This window comes from Artibeus jamaicensis, unplaced genomic scaffold (genome assembly GCF_021234435.1).
Source record: "Artibeus jamaicensis isolate MK-2021 breed Jamaican fruit bat unplaced genomic scaffold, CSHL_Jam_final scaffold_1689, whole genome shotgun sequence".
NCBI classification, from domain to species: domain Eukaryota; kingdom Metazoa; phylum Chordata; class Mammalia; order Chiroptera; family Phyllostomidae; genus Artibeus; species Artibeus jamaicensis.
The window spans coordinates 5660641-5677650 of NW_026522029.1; the positions used below are offsets into that span (position 1 = coordinate 5660641).

General features: G+C 43.5%; 1 protein-coding gene across 2 annotated transcripts in view; it reads right to left on the reverse strand.

The window, feature by feature from the left end:
- LRIG2 (leucine rich repeats and immunoglobulin like domains 2) overlaps positions 1–12878 on the reverse strand; it is a 46554-nt gene extending 33676 nt beyond the window's left edge. Inside the window, exons 1-2 of one of the 2 annotated variants that reach the window (XM_053655902.1) lie at positions 12416–12505; positions 8796–8913 (exon numbers count right to left, since the gene is read on the reverse strand). Coding sequence is in view for 1 of the 2 variants with exons in the window: in XM_053655901.1 (XP_053511876.1) it covers positions 12416–12654 (239 nt within the window). In the remaining variant the exon portion in view is untranslated. Of the gene's footprint in view, positions 1–8795; positions 8914–12415 lie in introns of both variants that reach the window. The other variant, XM_053655901.1, reaches the window with a different exon arrangement.
- Positions 12879–17010: the final 4132 nt, after the last annotated feature.

Genomic DNA, 17010 nt, shown 5'->3' on the forward strand with positions numbered 1-17010 from the left:
GGCCCCATTTTTAGTCCCCAAGGGCTGTATCGGCATCGGTATCACTTGCCAGCTCCGCTCAGGGCTTTCGCACCAGAGAATCTGCCACATAGCCATCTGCGGCCTATCTCTTTTCCTGGCAGCCGGAACAGAGCTTACCAGCATTCTGAGCCTCGGAGGGTGCAAGAGGAGCCCACGTAGCTTCTGCCCATCTCTGCACTGCTGCAGTGCCCCCACATCCCTCCACTCCGTGGAGCCACAGGGATATCTGCTTGTTGATTCCATCAGCTGCTAAGCCTGGAAGGGGTCCTTCTGATGGCAGTCACCATGTCCTGTTTTAATGCACCCCTCAGAGTCTCAGAGTGATTTCCACAGGACTATCCGTACCCCACATGCACATCCCTTTCTAGGCCAGGTTTCCATTGCTCTTCTGCCTGACCTACAGCCAGAGCCCAGCCACTGCCCATGAGTTAGTACCACTGTAAAAAACCCCAACACGCACTGGCTTTTTACCACTAGGAAAGTAGCATAGGAATTCAGCCCACTGGGCCAATTTGTCTTTACCTTCCTCAGAATGGTAGCCTTCCAAATAGGATGTTAGCCCTTCATCTTGGAACTGCCATCCACAGACCAAGCAGCTCCTCGTCGGTCAGTCATGCGCTGTCTATGGGGGCAGTGCCTACGGGACCACTCAAGCTAGCACAGTTCCAAAGTCAGTCGGGGAAAGGGCTCTCTGTTCTTCAGTCTCTCTCCGTGTATTCCCCGGGTACCATGATGACCATGCCTAAACCATTTCCATTTTACTACAGAACTCTTCTGAGCACTACTGGAGTGTTTATCTGACACCATGCAAGACATCATGGGTATTTCAGGTTTCACAATTATTTTATGACTTTTAGTCATCATGGCGGTTTCAATTAATGTCCAATAGCAAGCAAATAATTGCCCTTCAAACGGAAATGCTCCGGTCCAAAGTCTCCAGATTGCAGTCGCTCCAGAGACACTCAGAGGTTGTGCCCTAAGCCCCATGTGCCGCGCACAAGCAGGGCCACCACACGGAGAATGTGTCCATACCAGCACTACACCTTCCAGTGGACACTGCATGGGGCAGGCAATCTTACTGGTTCCCATTTAGAATGTCTGGTTAATGTCGCCTGAAGGAGGGGTTTATACGCCTTCGGTTTTACAATATCAGGTAGAGAAAACATTTCCCAGTCAGATACAATGTCCGCCTCCATAATACAATCAGGTATAAGCCTCTTCAAACATACAGGCCGACAAACTTTGACCTCACATTCCTTGCTGTAACCTCCGTTAAGACTTTATTAATAGGTTTTGGTTTTAGAATACCACATAGGGGTAAGTGTTCCCCAGCCAGATATAACATCATTTCCATAATAAATTCACATAAAGGAGACACAATTTCTTTACATAAAGCCTATTTAAAATTGCAACTTTCATCTCTCTCAATTACACCGTGGCTTCACCGATGGGTTTGGTACCACCATGTATGTAAGAGGCTCCCACATCAAGGAATCCTGAAAACTTCTCCAAGTCCTGACCATCTCACCCACTCTTACGCAACAAGCTTTGGACCCACCCTCCCCCACCCCCATCAGGTCAGCCAAGCTACTCTGGCCCTTATGTCAATCTTTATCTCATTTAATCTGCCTGACCATTGTCTCAAGAAATTGCTGGTCAGGTTTCTCACCGTAACCTCTGCTTTTGGACTTTTAATTCACACCAAACTGAAGTAAATAGATCAGACTTGTTTGGGGCTCTCTAAAGTTGAAGAGCAGGAGAGCCTTCTGGCATGCCCAAGCCTAGGTAGTCCTATGTTAAAACTTTTTTTTTTAACCCCATCAATGTCTGTTTGATTCACCCCACTTCTTAATAACCCTCTAAAGCTTTCTATTCTGCTGGGGGGAAATCTGGTGATTCTTCTTTTTCTTTTTCCTTCATTTTGTCCCTAACATATTTGCTTTATTCACTTTTTTAAGACCAGTTCATCAACTCTCTCTTCTGCTTTTACTCATTCACCTGTTCAGTTAATGTAATGTTTTTATTAGCATCTGAGACCCAGTCGCAAAGCTGAGACAGCAAATACAGAAAGAAGGCTTCACCAACTATCCCTTGGTTTTGCAGCAATAAGGTTACACGGGGTGTCTGTGAAAAAGAGTCCCCCTCACCTACAGTATTTACCATGAACTCAGTAACAGGCATATTCAGCAGGTGAATATTGTTGTCATAAAGATAATACCACAAAGATAATATAGAAAACTTACCATTTACTTTATCAAGAGGTGTTCCACTTGGCATTTATGGGGCAAATGGGCAGGCAGTCCCCCTTCTCAGGGTGGAGAGACCTTACAGGTGCTCTGAGGCAGCCCCCCAGCCTGGCTGTTTCCTCGGAATTAACTTCTCTGCCTGGGTCACATATAGCCACCTGTGAGTGCTCCAGTGAGCTATAAATGCTACCCAAACATGCTCTTCCTCTACTGCAGTATGTGAAACCAGATACTGCTCCTAAATTAATCACTCTCACAGTAAGTACACTTTAGTAAAGGTTCTTCTAGGAGCTGTTACCCATCCGAACAATGAAACCACTCCTTCTCACTATACTCCCTGGTTTCATCTAGTTTCTTGGTTTTGCCCTTCCCACACACCAACTTTCTTGGTGACCAGAGTCTAGAGGTCCTTTCCGTTGTCCCTGCCTAATTTTTTCCCTTGGATATCAGCTTTAAGGCTCGTGGCCAAAGCTCAGACTCTCTGAAACCTGAGCTTGTTCTAGCATCAAGGTTTGACCCAGCACTCTCTTTTCATTTCATTTTAGCTGTTACAGATAATAACCAAGGGACTAAACCAATGCTCTGGTTATTGGATCCATCTCTGAATTCCCTGATAACTTCTACCTTTAGTAACTGAGAGCCGCACAGCCTGCTGCTCCTGGCCATGGACGACCACATGACCTGCAGAATCCAAGGTTCCACACCCCCCACTCCTTTATCCTTTCTTTTCCCCAACCACATTTCCGTGAGCCAGAGCCATTCTAGCAAATCTCATTTCTGTGACACCAAATGTCCAGGAAAAAACCTCCCTGTGTCCAAAGGAGAAAATATTTAATGGCATTTGTTAAAGCCCAGTAAGAAGACCTTATTCAAGGTGGTACAGGGACCACTGTGATGAAATTTTTCTATGGAGGAAGAGATAGGGCTCAACTCCGAATACCGCATGGTCAAGCGGGAATTTATATTCGAGGAGCAGGGTGGTCGACCAAGGCCAGTGATGGAAAATTACTAAAAGGCAATACTGGGAGGAGGGAGGGTTCTGGCTAACAGACCTAACGGAATTCTTCCCAAAGAAAGGCTGGGGCAATCAACCATCACCTGGGGGACGGTGGAAGCTAAGAACTTTAATCAGATATCAAGGGTGGGGGCTTCCTGCTAAAATAACTTAGTGGAGTCCTTGCTCAAACTCTGCTTTACAAGGAATTACACAGATGGGCCTAGGAGAATCACTTTCAGGAGTCTAAAATTTGGTCAAGCAAAGAATCTTTGTCAGTATTCTCTCTTGTTCAAGGAAAGAGCATTTTTCTTTCCTCTGAACAGTATCGGTCTATCTTCTCACTCAGCAACCTTGGTTCACCAAGGACCAGGTGAGTTTCTGCTGGGACTTGGTGCTGGAGGGCATGTGCACAGCGGCGCCAGCAGTGAGGCATTTAATGAGAAAGGTTTCTATGGGAGTAAGAGAAAAATAAAAATTAATAGTCAGGAACTCAGCTCCTGAGTCCAGAGGGCAGCAAGCTGAGATTTTTCAGATTTGAATTTGAAGCATCTTTGAAGGACAAAGTGAGAATGACGCAGCTATCTGAAGAATTTCCCGGCTTGCAGTCTGAATGTCTCTGGCGACACCGTCGGGCGTTCTGCTGGACTCTGAGTGGCCCATTCAGCGGCAGACACAAAGGTTGCTCATACACAATCTGTTGCAGTCATTATTTTTTAAGTTTATATCAAGTCGTTCAGCTTCAGCTTGTAGGGTTTCAGGAAAGGGGCAGTTTTAGTTTTCAGTGATGCCAAGAAAGGAGGGCAGGAGAAAAGTTGGAAAGATTAGTTTGGTGAGTTATAGCAGGTATTAGAGGACACGGAGAATTGGGAATTTGGTATAAACTGGTAAAGTGTATAAGATGGACTCCACCATAGTACATTATAGTTCTGCATTGAAACAAAAAAAATTTTTTTCCTCTACAGTCATACTTTTAATTCTTGTGCACAAAATAACTGTGGTCTCATTAGATTTGTCCTGACTGTTTACATAAGTGCAGCAAGAGTACAGACTGACCATACAGGCTCTTTGTTAGTTTACTTTTGCTGGAACTCTTCACAAGAAATCTCAGATTAGACTTTTAAAAGCCCCTCAAGGCTAGGAAGTCAATCCAGGAATTAGCCACCAGACTTGTCTCCCATACCTAGAGAGTTGGGTAAATCCCTAACGAATCCTGAGGTTCCTAGGCCTATGAGAAAGTGACCTTCCACCCTGGCTGGCATGGCTCAGTGGACTGAATGCTGTCCTGCAAACCGAAAGGTCACCAGTTCGATTCCCAGTCAGGGCACGTGCCTGGGTTGTGGGCCAGGTCCCCATTTGTGGGTGTGTGAGAGGCAGCTGATCCATGTATCTCAGCCACATCAATGTTTCTCTCTCTTTCTCCCCTCCCTTCCCCTCTAAAAATAAATAAATAAAATCTTTTTTTTTTAAGTGACCTTCCTTCCCCAGGTGTAAGGCTGGGCGCCCTTTAAGCCAGACACCAGACCAGCTTTTCCAAGAGCACTGGCTCCACGAGGTCACCTCGCCCCCTTAACCGGGTCTGTGCACACCACTCACAGACACGACATTGCAGTAAAAGCCCTGGTAGTACAACCACTGTTTCCAATTGTGTCCCATTACAAGAACAAGTCTCATTAAACTCACGCAAATAACTATATTGTTGGGAAAATAAGAATGAGTTACTAAGAGTTTCTGAATTTTGAGGGCATCAGGGAGAAAAAGTAATTATTTCATAGTTGTTCGAAAAGGTGTAAGTACTACACAGCTTAAGAAGAAAGTAAAGAGGATTCTTTAAATCCAGAAGTCAAAACATGAAAGAACCAGCAATATTTCAGAGCCATAAAAAACTGTAATTATCCTCAATCAGTTCCATGCAATTAACTCTTGTTCTGCCTATTCTTGGGTTGAGTGTTTTATGAATTCATCGACTTCTGCATTAGTTCTGGAAACTCTTAGTCCAGTGGCATAGTGAAAAGTTACCCAACTGATGCCATCATGGGACATTCTGGCCCACAGCTGACTGTGTTTTCAGAGAAGAGTAAGAGTAAAACAACTTGTCTGTGAATGAAAAAGATTTTTAAATGGCTGTGGCTGACGTTCTAGTGCGAGTTCATTTGATAAGGGAAGTGAGCTCCTCCTGCGGCATACAACACTGTGACGTGCTAAACGGAAATTTGTCACTATGGTTGTTGTCTATGAACTCCATATATTTCTGAAATACATTAGTAACACACACACCCATACACATATAACCTAAGAAGGTCTGTCGTCATTTCTTATATGTTGATGCTTCCCAGGGAATTTAATGCACCAAATAAACCTGGTTACTATAACATATCTCCTTTTACAACGCAAGAGACAGATTCTTTGAGATTTTGCCAGGGGCTCTCCAGAAAAATCTCTAGGTTAGTTTGAGGTCAAAAAGACTCCATTTAGAATTTGATTTTGGAAAATGGTCGAAAATGTCAAAAGGTTCTAAACACTTGACTAAATAAGATCACAGGTCACTATGAAACAATACTTATTCATTTAGACAGTGACAAACTACTTCAAAGGCAAAACCAGAAAATACATAGTTGTTTAAAAAAAAGCTCTTTGAATACTGAGAAGACTCACGTTTTCTTTTTCTTTTTTTAAAATACCATCTGATAAAAACAACACAGAGCACAAGAAATTGTTTTTATGACACAAATCTGTTTCCCAGGCAGATTTAAAAGGTAAAGCTTTTTACAATTCTTTTAAGATTTTATTTATTTACTTTTAGAGAGAAAAGAAGAGAAAGAGCGGCAGAGAAACATCAATGCTTGGTTGCCTCTTGCACACCCACAACTGGGAACCAGTCCTCAACCCAGGCATGTGCCCCGACTGGGAGTCGAAACAGCAACCTTTGGTTCACAGACCAACGCTCAATCCACTGAGCTACACCAGTCAGGGCTACAACTTCCTAAAGAGAGCAGACCAATATTCCAAGAGAACTTCAGCATTCTAGTTTTATATCAATACACTTACAATAATTAAGTTCAATTTTTTCAACTTATAAATAATTCCATTCAATCCTAGCAACTTGACCACTCATAAAACTCCTTTTCTACAAATCTTCTACAACTATTTCTCTAATATCCATTCGGTTTTGTCCCGTATCTCTCCCTTTCTCATTCCGGAACTAGCAGTCAGTCTACCTTAAAATCAAATTACTTTTTCCCCCTGAACAAAATACATACACCTTGCATTCTTTGTAAACAAAGTTGCTTCTATTCATTCTTATCATTGCTAGTAATTTCATTCACATCTAACAATTATAATTTTTAACTATTTGTAGCCTTTCTTTTACGGGGAAAAACTAGGAAGTTAGACGAATGTGGTCTGTCATACATTCATTTCTATAGACCAATTTATGAATACTCAATTTCACAATTTCTAGAGGCATATAATTCCTCACAGGACAATTCTGCAGTGTGGCAAAGAACACCTTTACTAATAAACCCAAATATCTTTAGCTTCTACTATATAAAAACGAAATGCCCAAAATATATAAGCTTATACTTAGATTTAATAATGGATATTTCAATAGTTTATCTTAATTTTAAAAAGACCAAAATTTTTACTTTAGGCAGATGTAACACCAAACAAAGCTAGCCATCAACTCGCCTTATTTACCTATTAGCTATTTTTTAAAATATTTTATTTATTTATTTTTAGAGAGAGGGGACAGGAAGGAGAAAGAGTGGGAGAGAAACATCAATGTGTGGTTGCCTCTCATGTGTCCCCTACTGAGGACCTGGCCTGCAACCCAGGCATGTGTCCTGACTGGAATCAAACTAGTGACCCTTTGCTTCACAAACCTGTGCTCAATCCACTGAGCTATACCCGCCAGGGCTTCTATTACCTATTTTTACAACATATGCATGTCAAGCAGTCAAAAAAGCAAATACCTAAAAAGGTTAAATATGCATGGTCTTTCCCCCTTATTTCTTTTTGTTCTGATGTGCTTAACATACATCAAGCAATTTATTTTTATTGTATATGTTATTCTTAGTTTGATTTTATAGTTTTATAATCCTAAACAGGCTACCTTAAATACCTATCTGTATTGAGTACAGATAACGAGCTTGTTTGACTAGCAAACCTAGGCAGAAAAACAGTTGTATGCCTGCATTATACTTAATGCTGACAATTCGAAAGAAGACATGACTGTCCTTATGTTACCAACAACTTTCACATTAGCTTTATTCATGAAAAATTCTCCCAGATCATGTAAAGTTAAAACGTTGGCTTAGTTTCTCTATTTCTGAGAGCTTCAAGAACACTCGATTTATATAAGTGCTCATTTATCTCTAAGTCAATTTGCACAGAACCCCTTCAAGGCATTTTTTAAATTAACTGGGTAATACCATTTAGAGATAGAAAAATATCACACATCTATAATGTGTACGGAAATAGAAATTTATGGTTTACATTCTAATATTTCAGCCATCAGTACAAACTCACTGATTTATAAATCATTAGCTCTTGTCTTTCTTCAACTTTGTATTTTTATGCAAACTATGTTTCTGGCAAAAGGGACAAGGTAGGTTATCTGTTATCAGTTTTGCAGAGGCTGCCTTGCAGACCGTCCCTTGCCCTGATACGTAGTCTTCTGGAGGCTGTGGACCAAACTGTAGGTGCCCAAAGAGACATCTAGCAACTGTCTGGATGTTTCCAAAGCTCATCCAACTAACCAAACACCCTGTCTACTTCCAAATAGCCTTTTCCTTTTTCAGCCTCAAGTAGCTACTTTTGTGGGTTCCTAAGTCCCTTCACAGCCCCCAGGGGAGGGCGGGGAGCCCAAAGTTCAAGTGACCACAGAGATGGGCAGGGAAAAGGGTCGGAGGGGTTTGGCGGGAGACATACCAAAGCATTCAAGGGAACTGGAGGGAAGACTGAAGGTGCTCAGAGGAGAAATTAGCAGCAGAAGGAATGGAAAAGGAGACGTCTTAGGGGAGCCAGTGGGAGGAGATGTCAAGTTTCCCAAAGAGGCCAATGAAGTTCCACACTATTCTCAGCAAAAGCCCGCCAACACGAATCGAAGTTCACAGAACGGGTGGTGAGGACAGCCAGCAGAGGTTTGACAAGGGAGTCTGTTTCCATGGAGAAGTTCCAGAATCCAGTAGAAAAAACGGAGAGGTGTCACAGGGAGATAGGAAGAAAGAATGCCAGTGCAAGGAGTCAGGAAATAATCAAAAAGAAAGCCAGAAGAAGAGACTTCCAGTCCAGTGGGTACCTTTCAAACAAAGAAGCCTAGGGCTCTAACCCAGCTTCTTACAAAGAGCTGCTTGCCTGGGACTCTAAAGGACCTTCTTACCAACAGGACTACCTGGGACCCTAACCCAGTCTGTGTTTATCTGGGGCTCTATCCTCTCTTCCGGTATATACTCCGACTCTTAAAGAGTCAAAATCTGTCCTTACCAGCTTACACGGACATTTGTCCGGAGCAATGGTTCAGGAGTCGGACTCACCAATGGATCCCCGATCCATCAGTCAGGAGGAAGATAAGGGCTTCAAAGGTATGCACTTAGGGTCCTGGGTGAGAGGTCCGGGGGTCCAATGATGAATCTGATCCTATCGGCACCATAACTGTTAAAAGGAAAAAGAGATTCAATGACACTTGTTAAAGCATGGTAAGGAAGACTTTGGGAAATGGAGAGCTAGGCACAGGGACCACTGCAATGAAATTTTTTAATGTAAATAAGAGAGTGGGCTCAACTCCAAATACTTACTGCTTGTGTATATGGGAAAGCTAAGGAGCAGCGTGGGGTCAAGTGGATGAAAAATACTAAGAGAAAACATCAGATGTAAGAGGGTTCTGACTAATCAGACCAAACAGGATTCTGGCTAAGAGCAGGTCAAGGTGATCAGACACCATCTGGGACATGGTATAGGGTGCAGGTGGCAAACGCAAGGCCTGCGGGCCGAATCTGGCCTCCACCTTGTTTTATTAGGGCCCAGCACCTTGTTTCTACCCAGCAGCAGCGCCAAGCTCTCAATTAACTGCTAAGGAGTAGTTACATTAATACAGTCCTAAAATTATATTCGGCCCTTTGGAAGCAACCGTGAGGCCAATGTCGCCCCCAGTGAAAATGAGTTTGACACCCCTGGTATAGGGGAAGAACCCAATCAGATTGTTGAGGGTAGTGGCTTCTTGCTAAACTGATACAGCAGGGTTCTTGCTGAAACTGCATTTTACAAGGATGTGCACAGATGGCCTAGAAGTTCAGGAGCCTGAGTAAACCTTGATGAAGCAAAGAATTGTCACATTTCTTCCTTTACTCACACACATAATACTTCAGACACCGATGGGTTTTTTTCTTCCCCACACCAACCATTTCTCCGACACCGGCCAGGTGTCCTGCAATTCAATTCAAACACTAACTGGAGTTAGTGCAGACCTACCTCACAGGGTAAGGGCTCAGTTCCACAAAACTGTACCACCACTTCAGCCACCAACCACAATCAGTAGGACCCCATGTTACCCACAACTTCTGTCCAACTTGCTACAAATTGGAGGTTCCCATACCCCATCATTAGATTCAATCACCTGCTAGAACAGCTCACAGAACTCAGAGAAACACTTACTACATTTACTGGTCTATTACACAGTAAAAGCCACTATAAAGGGCACAAACAGTTAAATGAAGAAATACATAGGGTGAGGTCTAAAAGGGTCCAGCAAAGGAGCTTCTGTCCCTGTGGAGTTGGGGGCACCACCTTCATGGCATGTAAATGTGCTCACCAATCCAGAAGCTATCTGAACCTGAGATTTGGGGATTTTTATTTTGACTTCCTCACAGAGACTTAATTAACCATTAGCTCAATCTGCAGCCCCTCTCCCCTTCCAGGATGAAAAGGAGTGGAGCCGAAAGTCCAAAACTTCTAGCGACAGACTGGTCTTTCTAGTGACCAGACCCCATCCTGAAGCCATCCAGGAGCCCACCAAGAATTGCCTCATTAGATCAGAAGACACTTCTATCACCCAAAATGCCAAGGGACTTAGGAGCCCTGCGTCAAGAAAGAAGGTCAAAGACCAAATATTAGAAAGAAGGATCCTCCTAGTACTCTTATCACTTAGGAAATTATAAGAGCTTCAGGAGCTCTGTGCCAGGAACCGAGGGCAGATATATTTCAAAAGCCAGGATTAATGAATTTCGTCTACCATCTTTTTGAGGATGGCCACAAGTCTGACCATTTGAGTTTGAATCACTATTACATTTGAGCATTGCATGTGTTTTAAAAATTCAAAATCACATTAAGAAATCCATATGCACCAGGTGGTTTTATTGCTGAAGACTAGTACATTTCTCAGTTTCAAACTGCACAATCCCATCTTTCAATATTCTAGCAGTTCTTCTGCTAATGTAAGACATGCCACCCAATTACATTTCTACAACAGAATTGCTCTTCAAGGCATTTCACTTAAATTGAGAATGTCGCTTTCATCCTAGAACATTAAAAATTTTTGAACATCATTTGGCTTCAGGAAATTTATCTTAATTAAACAAAAATCAAACCTAGACACAAAACGCATATATCTCATATAAAAGTATTTCTAATTACTTTGTAAGTTTACATACCAATGGAGGATCTTAATTTATTCCAGTGACAACTAAATGAAGCTGTTTTTTAAACCTGTACCAGATTTATTCTGTCATAATCAGGTAGCTGTTCCAAGAATTTCTTAGAAAAAAGGCATGTGCTGCATTACAAAGATGCTGTGCTAGGTTTAATTCAGACTATGTTACACACTGATCTGAATTTTAACTCCAGAACCTCAACAATTGCCTGCAAAGTTCACCACATTGTAATGGCCTTCTTCTTCACACCTTAGTGGTGTGGCGGCCCTTGCTCCGCTGAATTTCTAAATTTTATTTGCATCAACAGAACCAGAAGGGTGTCACATCTTAGAACAGAAAACATCTTATTATATTACAGGTCTATGCTACCACAGCATTTTGCTGTTTGTTACTTCAATTTTCTTAAGGAATTTGAGGTAGCTTTCTTTTCTATCTATCCTAATCTATTTGCAAATGCATGAAATGACCTCTGCAGCAGAGAGAAACCTTGCATTTGTATACTATTTTCCACTAAAAATCCAAACAGGCCCTCATATCTTAATTGCACCTAAACCCAGTCTTTCTGTGACAACTCTTTTGGAGCCGACTGTGCTAGAAGGCCGTCAATTAATAAACGAACTGCTCAGTTAGCGGCAGAGAAACAACTGTATTAGTGGTTAAGAAGCCCCGTAATTGCAGCATTTATTACCTACTGTTGCTCCCAATGCCACCAGGCTGACTCAGACCAGTGAGCTCTCCAGGGGCCACTAGCGCAGGCCTGTCAGAAAGAGCACTCGGCAGTGGAGTCTCCAGAAGAATTCAACCAATCACTGCACTTGCTTGTCATACATAAATAGAGAGGGCTGGTTTTTTAGGGTCTTTGCTACAACAAATGCACTGAAAACAGTTAAAGCATGACATGATTTGGGAAAGAATGCTCCTTTCCTAAATTAGACCAAGGATGCTACTTATAAAAGATACACGTTCCATCTAAAGATCCTCTAAAGACATGTTCTGGGCAGTAGTACTGGCTCTCCTAACACATTTAGTTTGAACCTTGTTACGTATCAAAACTGCAGCACAAAACGAGCCAAAATGCGAACTAGGGACAAAAGACAGTCCATGTGTCTTCGGCAGTCGTGGTTGTAAAATCACATGCATGGGGACCATTCAGGCCAATGTCCACCTGGACTGCACGATGCAGCCCCAAGTGGGCGAGGAGCCCCAACCATCTCGAGTCAGTGCCGGTAGCCAGGACAACTGACGCCTTAACAACATCCCCATCCCCTTAACAACATCCCCACACTCCTCCCCAGCCCAGTACTCATAGCCTCGGTGCCCCCCCCCCAAATTTTAACTCCAGAACCTCAACAATCGCCCGCAAAGTTCACCACATTGTAATGGCCTTCGTCTTCACACCTTAGGCTCCCGACAGCGCCCTCTGACCAGGCCTCTCACCCTCCTAACCCCTTGGGAAGGGAGCTACCCTTTCCTCAGAACCCCCAACCCCGCCCTGCAGCCCCACTCACAGGCTGGTGGCGTCGGGGGGCAGTGGGCTCGACAGCACCCTCCAGCTCGGCCCTGGCAGTTTCCTGCGACTGCAGTCCAGCAGAGAGGGGCGGCAGGTGCAGGGCGCGGGGCAGACGCCCGCCCGGGCGGCCGGCAGCAGGAGGACGAAGGCCTGGGCGAAAAAAAGGAGCCGGGAAAGAGGTCGAGACCCACACTGCAGCAGTGGCTCCTCCCGGACGCCTCGGGGCGCCGGCGCCATTTTCCTCCCCGACCAGGACCCTGCGGACGAGAGCAGCCAGCTGGAAGGGGCAGTTCCGTTGAGACTTTTGGCGGCTTCGAGGCCACCCGAAGCCCCGACTGTCGCCTGTATCCTCTAAAGACAGGCGAGGGGCGGACACAGCAAAGCAGTGGGGGCGGCGACCCAAGACACACAGCTGAGGCCTAAACAGCGAAACTCCTCCGCCCGCCCCACAGCGCAGCAGCTCACGCACGGGAGCCAACCAATCCGTGCTCCGGGAGGAGATCGCGTGGAAGGCGGGACTCCGTCTAGGGGGCGGGGCTGGAGCCCACGGGTTTCTAGGGATGACTCCTGGTGTTGGGCACTTTGAGGCGATCCTCTGGGGTGTGGCGGCCCTTGCTCCGCTGGAGGGCGCAGTAGCTCCTTAAGAGGGGCTTGAGGCGCTGGGAGTACGAAGTCCCACCTTGGAGTGTATCTGCTGAAGCAGCAGTTTTCAACTGGTGTACTGCCAGAATTTTTAAAACACGCAGTACCTGACTGTTTAGTCGGGAGCACTGACCTGTTTTTCCCTTAGATTGTCAAATAAAAAAAATGACAGTAGCCAATACAATAGCTCTCTGGTGTGAATGTCTTGTCTTCAATCATAAATATATAGGGTATAATGGAGTTGCATTTTACTAGTCATGCTGTATAATAAAGTTGCATCTGATTGGTTAATCCTTGGTATCAGAAATCCTTATATACAAGTATAGGCGCCTGATATTTTAAAAAGTCACTTTGTTGGAAACAAGGTAGGTAATTATTGGTGGGGGGGTAAATCAATCAAACTTATGCCTATTTTTGATCAGATTGACAAAACTATATATATTTTTTTGGGCGTGCTGCAGAATGTTACTAGTTTATGTATGCCATGAGATGACAAAAAGTTGAGATTCATTGTGCTGTAGTAATAGAAAGGGTCTTTTATCCTCTCTGGGCTTGGAGAAAGTGGAATGGCAGGGGAGCTGCCTTCCATGTCAGAGACATGAAAGTGGCCTGGGATCCTTCATCTGGCCCACCACCTCCAGAGCCGAGATGGAGCTTCGTCTGCCTGCTTCTGCTTGTCTGCAGTTGGTGCAGTCCTGCCAGAGGGCAGCAACTTCCACTCTCCTAACAGCAGTATGGATGGACGGACCTGTAAACTCCTAAAGGCAGAGTTTATTCATCTTTAGTCATGTTTATTCATCTTTCTATCTCTATTTTCTATTGTAGTTCAGAGTTCAGTAAATGATGGGACAGTACCTGCGAGGCATGTCTCTAAGGAAAATACTCTTCTTTCCTCTGTTTTGGAGAATGCTGCCCTATATACAGACAGCAAAGCAAACAAAACATAGAAAAGGAGAGTGTTGACGTCCTGACTGGTGTGTTCAGTGGATTGAGCACTGGCCTGTGAACCAAAAGGTCACCGGTTTGATGCCCGGTTTAGGGTACATGCCTGGGTTGCAGGCCTGGTCCCCCGTGGGGGTGCATGAGAGGCAACTAACCAAAGTATATCTTGCACCTCGATGTTTCCCTCCCTCTCCTTCTCCCTCCCTCCCTTTGTCACTCTAAAAATCAATAAATAAAATCTTTTTTAGAAATACTCACTTTACATTAGGATCAAGAAAACAAGGCCTAGCATGACGTTCTGCACAACGCCATGATAGAGGGCCCACCCCAGCTGCAAAGGGCCCTCCCTGGTGCAAACAAGAACATTAAAGGCATAAGGGTCTTAAAGGAGGAACTAAAACTACCTTTACTCATGTGGGGTATGATTAACCAAAGAAAAAAATGCAAAAGAATCTTTAGGGAAATGATTAGAAGTAGTCAAAAGTTTTAACAAGTTTGCAACTACAAGATCAAAATACTAAAATCAATATTATTCCAATAAATCAGCAATTATAAAATATAATTTTTTAAGTTAGCACTTGCAAAGCAGTAACATCTAAAGGATATCTAGATCAAACAAAGAAATAGAAAAGAAAATGTATACGGAGAACACTTTAAAACATTATTAAAAAAGGGTTTTTAAAAGAGCTACCATGCTTTTAGGCTGAAAAGATCATTATTATAAAGGTGTCAATTCTCCCAGGTTAATTTGTAGATTTGATACAATCCCAATAAAAATCCCAAACAGAGATAGCAGTGCAAGGACAGAGCAATAGCAAAGACACTTGGCAGGAAAAGATGGAGAAGAACTTGCTTCACCAGATATCAAGATGGGTTTTTAAAGCACTAGTAATTAGAAAGTGTAGTACCACCACAGGGAAAATTAAGTAGACTGTTTTTTGGTGCCTGTCAGAGACTTCCTGAGACATTTGATTTATGACACAGGTAAAGTTCAGATGGGAAGGACAGGCTTTTCAACCACTGGGGCTGAGATCACTAGATAGTCATATGGAAAAAAATGGGACCGAATCCTTTCTCACACCACATTCAAAAACAATTCAAGGCTATCTTTTCCACTTTGCAGTAGAAAAGGATATATGAAAATGGAAGAAATTGTCAAGTCATTAACTGTAAAATAAAAGAACGATAAATTCTAATATATTAAAATAATTTTCATTCACGAATAACACCATAAAAAATTGCAACATATATAATCAACATAGTATCCAGGATTTGCAAATAAATTCCTACAAATCATCAAAATGCAAAAGAAAATGGGCATAAGATTTTAACGTGCACTTCAAAAGAGAAAAACATAGCCAACAAGCACATGAAATGTTGCTCAATCTAATTATTTGCCAGAGAAACTGAATATTAAAACCACAATGACATACTACCATATGCATCAGATTGACAAAAACTATAAAGATAACAGCCCTCAGGATGGAGAACCCAGCCTGACTCTCTGTGCGGGCCACGCCCATACCTTTCAACACCTGGTTCCCCCGGGCTCCGTTTTCCCTGCCTCTTTCTCCCAAGTGCCAAGAACACTCCTTTCACCTCTATAACTTGTTTCCTGAGCCCATTTCTTCTACAGCACACTTCTTCTACTTCTGTGACTCAAATAAACTTTTTCTTATTGTTTGAGTCTTGGCTCTCAATTCTTTCTTAGCCAGAACTCAAGTACCCAGTTTGCTGAACTGAGGTCTCACACCTGGTGCTGTTTTGCTGCCAACAAGTCTTATTAGTCATTTATACCATAGTGTGAATGAATTTGAGTGGCTTCCCATAAGAGCAGGGGTTTGGGGGAGGTTTTCGTGTGTGTGTCTGTGGGGGTGGGGAGGAAACCCACTTCCCAAACATGAAGGACTCATCAGTCCCGAATACCCTCTGCATCTTTTTAAGACTCCCCTTCCCCCCTACCTTATCAAAATGCAAAGCTTTTTACTAGAGAAAACAAGGCAAAATGCACATTTTCTAATAAAGCAGACGATTACTTTGGGGGAAAAACCTACAAAACCTGACAATCCAGAGTGTCACTAAGACAGTGGAGCAGTGAGGTGTCTCATGGAAGGCCAGTGGGGACAGGAGTCAGCATAACCACTCTGGAAACAGCATAAAAGGAGACACCCACATATCATGATCCCACAGCTCCACACGTAGGTATACACCGCAGAGACTGGCATGCGCACACACCTGGGTGCAGGTGCCAACATGTCGAGAGCCACGTGATGATAGTTGCCAGAGACTGGAAACAACCCAGACACAATGTTGAGCCAAAAATCCAAATTGCAAAAGAGTGCATACTACATTATTCTTTTCATATAAAGCTTAAATACAAGAGAGGCTATTTCATTTAGAGATGCATACACAGGCAGTGAAACTGTAAAGAAAAACAAAAAATCCTGTAAAAGTTCGTTGTGATTAGTAAGCAATTGTGGGGGCGACTTTCCTCACAAGTTCCCCCAGCCACCAGGGATGAGAGTAATCATGACTGAAACATGATGTGATCTGCTTGGGGAGGAGAGGTGGCCAGTTTCCCAGAGGAAAAAGGCCTTGAGCAGTGGACAGTTTCTCAGGGGAAAAAGGCACTGAGCCCCCTCCTCCAGGACCTTTTTTGGGGTTGTAATATACAGGAATACAGGGCAGCAAGGATCAAACAGTAGATAACATTTCAAAGAAATCTGAGGGCTTAATATGAGTCAGTGTCTGTCAGGAAAAGAGTTTTAGGGTTTCCTGCTCAAACCCTTAACATATGAATGAAAGCACTCTTATCAGAACAGATTTCACGGGTTTATTAGGAAGTCTTTGTGATGCCAGATTTTTCCCCAGGATACACACTCTAGCAAGGCAAGGAGCTGCACCTCTCCCCAACAAGGTATTCAGGCTTAAGGGGATTAGAGCCAGGAAACACTTCTCCCAGGGAATATGGGGACTCGGGCTTTGTCAAAGCCAGGGGGCGAGAGTCCA